The sequence below is a fragment of the Glycine soja genome, chromosome 20, assembly GCF_004193775.1.
Source record: "Glycine soja cultivar W05 chromosome 20, ASM419377v2, whole genome shotgun sequence".
NCBI lineage: Eukaryota > Viridiplantae > Streptophyta > Magnoliopsida > Fabales > Fabaceae > Glycine > Glycine soja.
In genome coordinates, this window is record NC_041021.1 from 42552111 (window position 1) to 42566860 (window position 14750).

At 32.1% G+C, this 14750-nt stretch overlaps 1 protein-coding gene and 1 pseudogene across 1 annotated transcript; both read left to right on the forward strand.

Moving 5' to 3' along the window:
* The first annotated feature begins 4741 nt into the window (after positions 1 to 4741).
* LOC114402490 (probable methyltransferase PMT16) lies at positions 4742 to 8654 on the forward strand. The gene is made up of 6 exons (XM_028365087.1): positions 4742 to 5373; positions 6814 to 7024; positions 7152 to 7452; positions 7551 to 7940; positions 8029 to 8106; positions 8217 to 8654. The coding sequence occupies exons 1-6, from the start codon at positions 4783 to 4785 to the stop codon at positions 8446 to 8448; spliced, it is 1803 nt and encodes a 600-aa protein (XP_028220888.1). The 5' UTR covers positions 4742 to 4782; the 3' UTR covers positions 8449 to 8654.
* Positions 8655 to 9972: 1318 nt separating this feature from the next.
* Positions 9973 to 13987, forward strand: LOC114402489 (annotated as a pseudogene).
* The last annotated feature ends 763 nt before the right edge of the window (positions 13988 to 14750 follow it).

Genomic DNA, 14750 nt, shown 5'->3' on the forward strand with positions numbered 1-14750 from the left:
AATAAATAAAAACATATTAACTATACCTTAGCAGCTTTAGCTGTAGAACGTTTAGGCAGTATAAAGCAAAACATGGTGACTTCTACAGACAAGCCTGGCGACCCTGAATACAAAACACCTTCAACTCCAACTCCTGCTTGAGTTGATTCCTTTAAATTTGAAACCAATGCTTTAGTTAATATATAACCTTGCTTTGGTTCCTTATTATGAGAGAGAGCTTTTAAGTGAAGCTTTCCATTACTTTATATAAATGGAAACAAGACAAGCCTAGACAAGAATTTTCTTGGTGGAGAATAGTTGTTATGTGATTAATTTGTCAGAATCCATTTTTAAAAAATTACCAGAATTCGATTTTTGTTTCCTATTAATAATGCTTTGGAGAGTTAATTTTATTGAATTAAGTTTTATTTTTAATGCTTCGTTGAACAAGTGATAGTCTAAATTATTCACCTAAAAAGGTATAGATTATTGATATCTTAACAAAATATATAAATTCTATATAGATAAAAAAATATAAATATGTGAGTAATTCCGATTAGATTTGTAAATGTGGGTGAATTATGCATCTAATTGATTTTGAATTCTTTTTTCCAAAATTATGTGCGATTTGTAAATTTTAATTTGTAGGTGTGAATGTGTGATTATACATTTGGGCAATCCGACCAATTCAACTAAGTCCACACTTAAAAAATCATGAAATTGGCCTGGTTGGTTGTTTCAGTGTAGGAGTTTGAGTAAAAAGTATGAAATTGTCTTGTTAGATTTATAAAAAAAAAAAAAATAAAAAAAAATTGGATACCCACCTTTGCGTAGTATAATGATAACAACAAAGACAACTTCCAGTAAGAAAGATAAAAGGTACGTAGAAATGGAAAGGAAGCAAAGATCACCTCTATAAATTTGCATCCAACATCATGCTCAATAGTCACCACCATAACCTTGGATTGGTCTCCTATGCGTACAAGAATAAGACTTCCTTTCTTACCAGCATGAGCATATCTTCTGGAACCCAAGTCAAAAATTGGGAAGATCATAATGTAGTGCACGAGCACCTATAAGAGGAAACTAAGTTAAAATTTGAAGTGTAACGCAAGTTAAAAATTGACAAACAAATTGAAGTGTACATAGAAAGAAAATAAGAAAACCCCATTTGTGTAAAAAATAAAACTCACCAAATATCCTGAAATTGAGATGCACAACATCCATGATGATCTTGAAGCTTGGATATCAGAGAAAAATATTCTTGAGAAGTGAAAAAGAGAAGAAAATGAAAGTAAAGGTGAAAAGTATTATAAAGAACAAATGGTTTATATTATTTTAACTTTTTATTAAATTATTTTAACATTTTTAAAAGATATTGAAATTGAATAAAAAAAATAATACGAATATTATATTAATTATATACTTCATACTCTTCTAAATAATTATACATGTAAAAATAATTTTGCTTAATTTTATCAAAATAATTTTGATTTAATCAAGAGTGTTTTTAAGAAAAAATATCCAAACATAAATCACACTACAATAAACACATTTTATACTAAACTTAAGTTTAAAATAGACTTTTAATTCAAACTTTTATTCACTGACTTTTATTCAAACATGCACTTAACTCTACGATATTCCTTATTAGAAAATTGGTAAATTCCTTTAAAATCATATCAATAGGAAAAAATAGAAAATAACTCATCCTACCGTATCAATAAAAGAAACTCCCCTCTCTCCTCCTCAACACCAACCAAAAAATAGATTCTTATTCCAAGATTGATAACTAAGTCAACTTATAATATTCTAGGTACCTATCCATGCTATGCTATGTATAAGAAAATATATCTTTATATTTTATATTGTATGCTACATAATTATTATTCATGATATTTATTCATTAAAAAAAATATTCATTCGAATAACCCATGCGAGTGCACGGGTATTGTATTAGTTTCTCCTCAAAAGAAGGTTGGTGTTATCCATGAAATTTTGGATGTTTTTGAGAAGTCTTATGTGTTAGCCGTGAACTTTCAAAAGTTATAAGTTTTTCAATAAAAATACTTCTCAGATCATTAAGCATCATGTTTCATCTTTTTTGGAGTCACTCCATGTTTTGAAACTCGAGTATCTTGGTATGTCTTTTATAACAGGTTAGAAGAAGAAAGTTAATTTTAATTACTTGAGAGACGAAATTTAGAGGAAGAACTATCATTAGTCTAGAAAGCATTTATCTAAAGTTGGCAGTGAAGTTCTTATTAAATTTGTTGCTTGAGAAAATCTTTCTTATTGTATTAGTACTTTTTTACTCACATAAACCCTTCAAATATTCAAAGAATTTTTAATTCATTTCGGTGGGGATCGAATACAAATTATGGAAGAGATCGACATCAACCGGCTTAGATGGATCAATTATCTATGCAAAAAGAATATAGAGGTATGAGTTTTAGACATTGCTTTTAATTTAACCATATTAGAGAAGCAAAATTGAATTTTTATTTCCAATTAAGATGCTTTTGTCACAAGTGTTTTCAAAGCCAAATTTATTGCAAAGGAAGATTTTTTGGGTTCCATATGGTGGTTAAAGAGGCACTAAACGATGGTTTGGTGATGGAAAACAAATAAATGTTTAGAGAGATCATTGGCTTCATGCAAAAGATAAACCCTATGTTCAAACAACTATTTGTTTCCGGTTTGTAAATTTTAAGGTATGTGATTTGATAGACCAATCAAGTGTTACATAATGTTCAAGTTTATTTATGATGTTTTCGAAGATCGTGATGTGCAACAAACTTTATCTATTCCAATTTACTTATCGCATGATGAAGACAAAGTGATGATTTGCAAATAATGAAGCTTTTTGATTTGGGGAGAACTTAGGGATTATCTTCCTACAAGACAATGCCTCTCTTTGAAGTGAGTTCAATGTCCAATTGCTTGTCCTTTGGGTGAAAATTGTCCCGAAACATATTAGCATGTGTTATTTGGTTGCCAACATGCAAAAACAATGTGGTCAAAATCTGGTATTTGATAAAGGTGGCAACAATCATCTGAAGCTATGGAAGATCTCAAGAAATACATCTTTATCCTCAACAATCTTAACAGTGAACAAGTGGAAGAAGTTAAATCCATATCTTTTGGTGTCTCTGGAGGAGGAGAAATAAAAAGTTATGGGATGGTATCCACAAAATAGTATGTGTCACATTTCGTTTGGCCATGTTGAATCTCACTGACCGGAAGCATGCACAATAACAACATAAACTCTTCATTGCATCTGATTCTTGATTCTGGTAATCGATGTTGGACACCACCTTGTGTTTGTTGTTTAAAATGCAACATTAATGGCAAAATGGTCAATCCCTATTAAATAATAAATATTAAAATAAATCAAAATACAAGAAATACGTAATATAATTGGTTACTTTTTGTCTGACCACCAAACACAAATTTACCTACTTCACCACCTTAGTCTACGCCTCTTTTGTGATTCTAAAATATTTGGAGTTAGAGCTTGCATAAAAAATCACTTGTGTCATTTTGTTTTTTGCAATGACAATATGGTTTTTTGGTGTAACTCCATCTTAGGAAGCAAAAGCAATTGCACTTCCCACAGCTATAAATTAGAATTCAAATATGCACTTACATCAAATCACCTTTGAGCTCGATGGCTAACAGGTTGTGGACTGTCTCAATGCAAGTTATTTCATGAATGATGAGTCTGAATATATCATCACGAGCTGCACAAAGAAGTTGAATCATTTTCAAAATTATTAAGTTGTAAACAAGTCAATCAAGTTGTCGATTGTTTAGCAAGGAAGTCTAAATTTTATGTTAGTTAAATGCTTTTTTATTTTTCAAGTGTAATAAATGCTTCTCTTCTTCTTCTTCTTCTGGTTTAAATGATTCTCTTCTAATATTGTAATCAACAGTATAAGCATTAATGAATTTTATATATCAGTCATCAGATATAATAAATATTTATTTTATTTAAAAAATACATAATTGTATTTAATATATATGATTTTAATCAATAAATATTTTGAAAAAATAAACAAAAATATAGATTGTTAATTGAAACATAATGGAAACGCGTTCTTATTCAACTGATATATAGTATATGTACATTAATTACTTTCTTTTCTTATAAAAAGTTATAAAATCTGTGACCATTTGATCAAGGAGTCTAACTTTTAATAAGAAAGGATATCTGAATTATTATAAATCTTTTTATATTATCTTTAATTTGATAAAAAAAGGTCAAACTAATTGAGGAATAAATCAATCAATCAAGTGAAAAATCTAAATCTTTCCTTCCCACAAAAACACTGCCTCATTGATAATCTCATCTATCAAACAAAAAATATCATATACTGTTTATATTTTTAGAATATTAAGTACATTTAATATTTTATTAAATATTTTCTTTATCGTATATTAAAAACCAATAAAAAAATACTATCGTCAAAGGATACATTATTAATTGTTTTGGTAGAAAGACAAATTAATCTCCTCTTTCCCACTTTACTTTTTTTCCTATATTTTTTTATTTAAAAAAACAATTTTAATAGTAATTGAAGAAGAAGAAAAAAGTGGAGGATTTGCGTAACTCATTAGAACGAGATCACTGGAGTTGCGTACTTGCGTTACATAAAGGATACGAATACATACAAAGATTTACAACAAAGCAAATGAAATCTTCTCTTTGATTGTGTCTTTGCGCGCTGACAGTCATATAAACACACACAATACCCATCTTCTTTATTTTCCAAGATTCTCCAAGAATCCAAACAGCTAGCGATGGCGAATGCTGATTCTTCTTCTTCTTCCCGCTACCGCAGCGTTTTGAACTTAAGAAGAAAAGCACACATATACGCACTCGTTGTCCTTCTCTGCATCACCTCCTACCTCCTCGCCGTCTTTCACCGAGGATCGCGCCTCACCACCGCCCTCTCCCTCTCCGCACCGTGCAACCACTTCAGCGCCGAGTCTTCTAAAACCTTCCCTCGGTGCAGCGCCAACTTCAGCGAGTACACGCCGTGCCATGACCCGCAAAGGTCCCTGAGGTACAAACGTAGCAGAAAGATATACAAAGAAAGGCACTGTCCCGAAGAGCCCTTGAAGTGTAGGGTACCTGCCCCCCACGGCTACCGGAACCCCTTCCCCTGGCCGGCGAGTAGAGACCGCGCGTGGTTCGCTAACGTCCCCCACCGTGAGCTCACCGTGGAGAAGGCCGTGCAGAACTGGATACGCTCCGACGGCGACCGCTTCGTCTTCCCCGGCGGCGGAACCACCTTCCCCAACGGCGCTGACGCCTACATTGAGGATATCGGAATGTTGATTAATCTTAAAGATGGCTCTATTCGGACTGCTCTCGATACTGGCTGTGGGGTAACCCTTCTTCTCTTCTCTTTCTCCTTACAAAAATATTTATTTAACTTAATAGTAATTATTATTATTATTTAAAATTTTGATATGTAAAAGATTTTTTTTACGTTACTACAAATCAATAGTTTAACGGCTGTTTCACCGTGTCAGTGCAAAATGTACACGACGGATCAATCAAAATTTGTTATTAGTTATTAGAATATTTGCTGAGATAATTATTGTCCCGATTTGTAATTAGAAGAGTTTATTGTGAAATTCTTATCTCAATTTTTTTTAATGTCTGAAAAGTACTTTTTCCACCTACTAGTGTTTTATTTCTCCACCTAGCTAAATCCTTCACCTCAATAAAATTGAATAAAAATAACATCTTTTATTTTAGTTGTAATATTATTTCTATTATTGAGAGTATTTAAAACACTCTCAATAATTAAATAATATCTCATTTAAAATAAGAAATATCATGTTTCCCTAATTTTATTGAGATGAAGGCTTGATGCATATGGACAAATAAAATATTTTAAATATATTAAGTGTAGTGTTACATCTTCAACTAGAGATGTGGGAATGCATGAAAAAGAATACCTTTTATTTTATTCTTGAAGTATAAATGTGAGTGAAATTCTGCGTAAATTAAATATCATATAAGTGAAGAGAAGATACTTGAATTGAGTGAAATTCTGTTTAAGTTAAATATCATATAAGTGAAGAGAAGATAATTGAATTTAAAGTTTTGAGTTAAAATATACTATTAAGTTAAATATTGACTAAAATTAAGGAAATGTATTTGTTTTTCAAATGGGAGTTAGATAAAATAGAAGAATTGTAACGGCTTGCTTTGTCTATTGTCCTAATTGAATTATCCATATTAAATTCTGGAGAAAACTTTTCAATGGTTCAGTTTATTAGTATATTGAATTTTAATTTGATTTGTATCCGCTGGCCTTGTGTTTGCAAATAATAAGTATGATTGTTTTTTTTTACTGAATAAGCATGATGTTATGAAACATATATATAGTGAAAAAATAATGTAAGAAATTAAGAATATTATTTTACACTAAAACAAGAATAAATAGTGTAGTTTTTTTATAATAAAAGAATATATATAGTTTTAAATTTTTTTATATTATCATCTTATTATAAATTGATATAAATTAAGTTTATTAACTTTTAAAATAATTATTTTAAATTTTTTTAATCCAAATCCTGCATTTTTCGGAGAAAACAAATATATATAATTCCATATTATAAATCTAAATACTTAAACAAGCTTTTAAAAATTTATACTCTTTCTTAATAAGTTACATGACCTCTTCAACATAAATAGTTCACATTCTTCTTCTTCTTCTCATATACATATTAAAATTATTTAAATTTAACAAATTCGTGTATTACATGATTACTTTACCAATCAATACTACTATATTTATGAAACTTTGTGTGCAGGTTGCTAGTTGGGGAGCCTATCTTCTATCACGCAATATCCTAACATTGTCAATTGCTCCAAGGGATACCCACGAAGCACAAGTTCAATTTGCTCTTGAGCGAGGTGTTCCTGCATTCATTGGAATCCTAGCCACCAAGAGGCTTCCTTTCCCTTCCAGGGCTTTTGACATCTCCCATTGCTCTCGCTGCCTCATCCCATGGGCTGAATATGGTATACTATATGCCATATACACTAATATTCTTATTTATCACACCACAAACTATACTTGAGACCTTTAATGATTTTAAGTAGTAACTTGTATAGAAAATTATTCTTTTTCACTTAATTGTTGAAACAGATGGGATTTTTCTTAACGAAGTGGATCGATTTCTACGCCCTGGTGGGTATTGGATTCTATCTGGGCCACCAATCAATTGGAAGAAATACTGGAAAGGGTGGCAGAGAAAAAAGGAGGAACTGAACGAAGAGCAGACCAAAATTGAGAAGGTAGCCAAAAGCCTTTGTTGGAACAAGCTAGTCGAGAAGGACGATATTGCCATCTGGCAGAAACCAAAAAACCATTTAGATTGCAAGGCCAATCATAAACTCACCCAAAACAGATCATTCTGCAATGCACAAAATGACCCTGACAAGGCCTGGTAATTTGTTCAATCTCCTTGCATGCATGTCTTCTGTTCATTCTTAATGTGTCAAGTTTTTTCCATTTGTTTTTATAAATATTTTGGTCACCTTTCAGGTACACCAATATGCAAACATGTCTGAGTCCTGTTCCTGTAGTGTCTAGCAAAGAAGAAACTGCTGGTGGGGTAGTGGACAATTGGCCAAAGAGATTAAAATCCATCCCACCAAGGATTTATAAGGGTACCATAGAAGGGGTTACAGCCGAAACTTATTCAAAAAATTATGAGCTGTGGAAGAAAAGGGTATCACATTATAAGACAGTGAACAATCTACTAGGAACTGAGAGATACCGCAATCTTTTGGATATGAATGCCTACTTGGGTGGATTTGCCGCTGCACTAATTGAGGACCCTGTTTGGGTCATGAACGTGGTTCCTGTTCAGGCTAAGGTTAACACACTTGGAGCCATATATGAACGAGGCTTGATTGGAATATATCATGACTGGTTAGCACCATATAATAATACCTTGTCCCATGTTGGATGAATCTATCTGTTTCTAATATGCTTAATGAGTTGCTTGGTTCTCTTGCAGGTGTGAAGCAATGTCTACTTATCCTAGAACTTATGATCTAATTCATGCTGATTCAGTGTTCAGCCTTTACAGTAACAGGTAACATATTGGTCTACATATGTTGAATTTTATATGTTACTTCAATGTGTAAAACTCTCTTGTTCTTATTGATGTTAAGAAAGCAAACTAATGGTGATTATGTGTTGTAGATGTGAATTGGAAGACATTCTGCTAGAAATGGATAGGATTCTTAGACCTGAAGGATGTGTTATCATCCGAGATGATGCTGACATATTGGTAAAAGTAAAGAGCATCGTCAATGGATTGGAATGGGATAGTATAATTGTAGACCATGAAGATGGGCCTCTTCAAAGGGAGAAACTTCTATTTGCTATGAAGAAGTATTGGACGGCTCCAGCAGCTTCTGAGAAGACTAATTAATTTTATTTTTTGTTGTTAATTTTTCTCTTTTACTGCTTTAGGTTTCCTTTTTTTTCAATATATTCCTTTGTCTTTTTAACTTACATTTTTTTTTTGAGGGTAGGGGGTACATGCAATGCAATCATTTTCACTGTAACTGTGCAGAACACCGAGTCCAGGTATATTGTTATGTTACGTGAAATTGTGATATTACTTGGACAGTAAAAGAGGCATTAACTGCCTAATAATCCTTGAGGACGTGATTTTTAGCGGCTTTGTCTGGTGATTAACACCTAGAGAAAACGATGATAACAAACGGAGTTAACAGTTTTCACAAAACAATTTGAGAAAAATTACAGCCTGGTTTAAGAAAATATTATTTTATTTTTTTCATAAATATTTACAAAAATATAATTTTATGCTCACTTTTTTTTATTTTAAAAAATATGTAAAAATAGTTTTAAAATATATTTTAAAAGGAATTTACTAATGTATAACAAGTAGTCAACTCCAAAAACATTTGTTAACGTATATTTACTTATTTTTTGATTGAAGTACATTAGTAAACTATAATTATAATATGAATATATTTTAACATAATATCTTATTATTATTTACTAACATATTCTAATTAAAAAATAAATAACAATAAGTGTTTTTTTTATCCGCCTAAGAAATAAAATTCATTAAAATAGATACGAGAAGTACCATAAATTACAAGTGGCAATAAGTGTGTATTATTAATTTTTTAAAAACCAAACTAGATTTTAACCCGTGATAAGATAAACAGAATTTGTGAGATTTTTTGTTTTTATTTTTAGTATGCTTTATGTGATTTATAGACATACATATCTCGTTTCTTGATTTGTTTTGCGAAGGATTTAACTAAGACACGAGCAATTTATAAAATGCAAAGGTGATCTTTATTCAACCAAGCCACAGTACCTTATGAGTCGATAATTTTATTTTAAAGTACTACAAATATATTTAATCTTAAAAAAAAACAGTAGAATAAATTACATTTATTTAAAATTAAAGAAATTGTTTAACAATTTTTTATCATTACAACATATGATTTGAGAATGGTTTATTTAAAAGAGTTATCTATATAAATAATAAATAATCGTTGTTTAATTTATTTTTATCAAGTAAAGAATTAATTTTCATTTTTAAAACTTAATGTGACTCAAATTAAACATTTATTTTATCAATTTTAATATTAAAATAAAAATTTTAAATTTATGAAACATTATAAAGCTTGTAAATTTAAAATAAAAAACTGTTAATCATATATTATAAATACTTTAAAATTTCTAAAAATTACTCATAAATCTTGCATTTATAGCAACCTCTCTTGTAGGGATATTTCTAATGAGAGAAGTGTTAATAATAATAAGCACACTCCTTCAAATACAATATCTGTGACAGCGAAACAAAAAATACAATATTTGTGTAATTTTTTAAAAATAATATTATTTTGTGTAAAAAAAATTATTAAAATTTTAATGAAAAACGGTGCAACTATGCGTTTTATCTGCTAATATCCGAAGAGGAGCAGAATCATCTTCTCCATCGTGTTAGTATTTGCAGAGTTGTTATTTCCCTTTGTTTTGCTTCTTCGCACTCAGGGATAGAAGCAGCTCCAATCCAAATCATGTGTTTTCGCAACTAATTATAACTCTGCATTCGAATGAATCCAACTACAAATCACGGCTCTGGATAGCTACCGGTAAGGGTTGTTTGCACTGCAATCACCATAACCTCAGCAGAATTTGTAATGAACATGATCGATAATGAATCATCATTCAGAAAAAACTCTAGTGTTTGCCTTTGCTTTTTATTTATTGGATTGCAATTCTAATAGTGAAATTGAACGTGTCATTGTGCAAATTGCAGATTGAAACCAGGTGGGTTTGAAACATTATTTGTGGATTTGGCATGAACTTAGTTTTCATCGTAGTTGGGTCTATTTTATGATTCATATTTTTTTATGAGCTAAGTAAGTTAAATTAAGAATAAACATATGCACTTTTTAGTGTGTGTGTGTGTGTGTTTGTATCTCCGGTTAATCCAACCGAACTTAGTACACTTTCATAGTGTCATCCAATCAATATATCTGTCATGTATGGTAAGTTGGTTGACTCTTATAAAAATCATGCCGAATTTGATTTCTTATTGGTTGATTAGTTGATAATGCGTGCCTATTAAACACTTAAATTAATTTGCTTATTTCTCCCAATTTGGTGAAGGTTTTTAATAATGGATGGGGATCAAAATGAGTTTGGTTCTGTGCATGAAGGGAATGTTGATATTGGACCTCAGACGTCGAATAACTTGGAGTTGAATGTGGAGCAGAACTGTTGCAGCCCAAATGTTGCTCGTGCTAGTGACTCTCAATCCTGTCCTCCTGCAGCAAATGTACTTAGCTGCGATACTGTGTTGGGAATTGGTACGGAATTTGAGTCCAATGATCATGCATACAGATTCTATAACAAGTATGCCAGATTGTTGGGTTTCAATGTTAGAAAAGATTGGATAAATAGGAGTAAGGTGCATGGTCAGGTGGTGTCTAGGAAGTTTACCTGCTCCCAAGAGGGATGGAAAGACAAAAGAGATGCTAATGTGAAGAAACATCGGAAGGAAACAAGATCTGGCTGCTTGGCACATATGATCGTCAATCGGCAACCAGATGGTAAATACCAGGTCACCCTTTTGAATCACAACATAATCATGACAATATAAACTCAAACTCTAATAGTGCTAGCATGTTAAACTTGCAAAATGAATTTAGTGTTGCTCAAGCTGTGGAAGCTGACTCAAACAACAGTTTGGGACCTAAATCAAAGTCTGCACTAGATATGTTGAATAAAAAAATAAGTACCCATTAATCTCTTGATCTACTTTCAATGAATTATGATAATTCATTCTGTGGGGGAAAGAGATATGGGGAAAGGAGAAGCAGGGTGTGTTTGCTTGGTTACTTCCAAAGGCAGCACTTCGAAAATCCAACATTTTTTTATGCCATACAGCTTGATGTTGAAGACAAGGTTAGCAATCTTTTTTGGGCTGATGACAATATGGTGGTGGATTATGACCATTTTGGTGATGTAATTTGTTTGGATACAACTTGCAGAACAAACAAAGATCTTCGGCCATTTGTACAGTTTTTAGGTGTTAACCATCACAAACAAGTATTAATCTTTGCTGCTGCTTTTCTGTATGATGATTCTACTGAATCATTTAATTGGCTATTCCAAACTTTCATTAATGCAATGTCTGGCTAAAAGCCAAAGGCCATTCTCACAGAACAAGAAGCTGTAATTATTGAAGCAGTCAATACGGTTTTATCTGACACAAACCATTGTACATGTGTGTGGCAGTTGTATGAGAACACTTTGAAATACCTCAGCCATGTCGTTAAGGATGCTGAATCTTTTGCAAACGATCTAAGGAGAAGTATTTATGATCCCAAGGATGAAGAATTTACTCGTGCTTGGGAGGCTATGCTGGAGAAGTATAACCTCCAGCAAAATGAATGGCTGAGATGGATTTATAGAGAAAGAGAAATGGGCTGTTGTCTTTGGTCAGAATACATTTTTTGTGGACATCAAAGGCTTTCATTTAGGTGAGATTTTGTCTCACAAATTTAGAAGTTATCTAAATCACGACCTTGATGTGCTTCAATTTTTTAAGCATTTTGAAAGGGTAGTAGATGAGCAGCGTTATAAAGAAATAGAAGCTAGTGAGGAAAATGAGCAGGTGTTTGCCAAGGCTAATGGGTAATGTGGTTTTGTTGAAGCATGCAAGTGATATTTATACTCCAAGAGCATTTGAAGTATTTCAGGGAGCATATGAGAAATCTTTAAATGTTCTTGTTAACCAACACAGTAGAAATCGATCATTGATTGAGAGTACAAAGCAAATACATTTGGGCATACTAGACAATACAATGTCACCTTCAATTCTTCTGATGATACAGTTGTCTGCAGTTGTATGAAGTTTGAGCGGGTTGGTTGTCTGTGTAGCCATGCACTAAAAGTTCTTGATCATACAAACATAAAAGTAGTTCCATCTCAGTACATCTTGGATAGATGGACAGGAGATGCAAGGTTGGGAAATCTTAGGGAGATTAAGCAACTAACAATGCAAGGTAATCCTAACATGGTTGTCGCAAGCTGTTACAAAGATTTGTGCCACAGACTGCTCAAGTTATCGGTAAGAGCCTCTGAATCTATGGAGGCTTACCAATTTTCTGCAAGGCAACTTGATGAAGTGATGGTAGGAGTGGAGAAAATCTTGGCATTAAAAGCTGAGGAAGGTCAAGTTATCACCTCAAGTAATATTGATGCAAATGCTTCAGAAAATGAGCCTGCAGAGATCTTTCTGAATGGACATGCAATTGAGGATCAGGATGAAAGTAACAGAGCAAATGGAGGAAAAGACAGGAGAGCTACATCAGATAGGGGATATCTAACAACCATGACTTTTAATGGAGCTGATTCTGATAGGATTTTGAATGTAGAAGTATCTCCACCAAATACCGTTGTGTGCATTTCAAGCCCCTCATCTGCATATGTTTCATCTCATTCTGCATCACCAAATCCCATTCTGCAGGTCATCTTTTATCATTTATCAGATATGATAGTATATTTTGTGATCATATTATTTGTTTGCAGTTATCAGCAAACATAATGCTCATAACTTTTAAAAGAATATATTCTCTCTCTCTCTCTCTCTATATATATATATGTGTGTGTGTGTGTGTGTGTGTGTGTGTGTGTGTGTGTGTGTGTGTTTGTGTACACAAAAGAGAATTTGTTGATTTTCTCATTTGTGGTACAGGGTATGTACAGTTTTGAAGCCAATCAAGTGGTTCACTGTATGTATGAACAGACTAATCATGTGCTGGACCATCAATCTAATTCTAACACGTTACAACCGCCAAACATCTTTTCTAACCAACAGGATTGTCCTGGTCAATCTCAACTATTGCAGGTGTTTATTTTTCCAGCCATCAAGTGTTTTGATTATATGTGGAATATGCATCTGTGTATAACATGTTAAGAAATTTTTACTTAGGAGCCTATAATCCAGAGCACATACCATGCGTCCATGCCCTGCAATAATCAGATGCGACAGGTAAACATTTCTTGGTCATAAACCACCACCACCCCTGAAAAAAAAAAGATTTTTGGTGGGTGGATTCATATCAGCTAACTTTCAAAATCTTCTTTGTGTATATTGGTTGTAGGGGATAGATCTTGACATCCAAAATCCACATTCCTCTTCATTCTTGCTGTATGACCATAGATACAGAAGTTCCGAGTCTGCATGAAGTACAAGGGTAAAACATGGTTAAATCATTTTCCTCTAATACGCTTTTGGTAGTGCCAATATTTTTGCTTTACAGTGGGGATTATTCTAGTCATAAGCATTGAAAACAGAGTCATCCTTCTTTTTTTGTAAATAACCAAATATTCATCATCCGATATTGTGTAGCTCATATGAACATTACATAATTGAATGCGATGGCTACACAACTTTTTGGAATGAAAGCTAACATATCTACAAATACATTCATATATATATATATATATATATATATATATATATATATATATATATATATATATATATATATATATATATGTATGTATATAATGAGAATAATTATTATTTTAATAATGTAAGAATTATAAATCTAGACTATATAACTGATATACGAATGGATAAGATTAAAAGTTAGTTAGTAGCGACATGATCATTTAAAAAAGTTGCATGCTTTCATCTTTTTAAGGATGACAATTTAAACAAGATATATCTATTTATATTTATTGTTCTTATTTGTCACTGTAGCTTATAACATGAGCACATGTCTTTGATATTTTAAGAGATACAAATTCAACGGTGGGACATTGTGCCGAAATTTGGGACTCTGTCCAAATATAGGTCATTTGTTCATGATCTTGTGTCTGTAGTCTATTCTACATCTCTCCTAAATTAGTAAGGAGATAGTTGGCCAAAATTTTCTTGGAAACCATGAACTTTCTGATTATTTACCCCCTCCCCTCTTTTAAGAAATTTGATATTGTCAAGCAATGGGTGTCTCCGATCTCCATGCCTCAGTTTGCCCGATTGTATTTTAACGAGATTCATCAACGCAGCTGTTCTTTTAGAATAATTAGTATAGTATAAATTGTATATTTTGATTTTTCTTGCTTCCACACAACTTATTTGTGTTAAATATCATTTGACTACTTTATAGTTCTACCGTACACTTCCTTTATTTAGTTTTATTGACTTCCTGTTGAAGAATTTTCCTA

Bases quoted from the DNA above. Each gene is read 5' to 3' on its own strand.
- LOC114402490 (XM_028365087.1), top strand. From the start codon at position 4,783: ATGGCGAATGCTGATTCTTCTTCTTCTTCCCGCTACCGCAGCGTTTTG. The intron at 7,025-7,151 runs GTATACTATATG...TTGTTGAAACAG, and splicing joins CATCCCATGGGCTGAATATG to ATGGGATTTTTCTTAACGAA. The intron at 7,941-8,028 runs GTTAGCACCATA...GTTCTCTTGCAG, and splicing joins ATTGGAATATATCATGACTG to GTGTGAAGCAATGTCTACTT.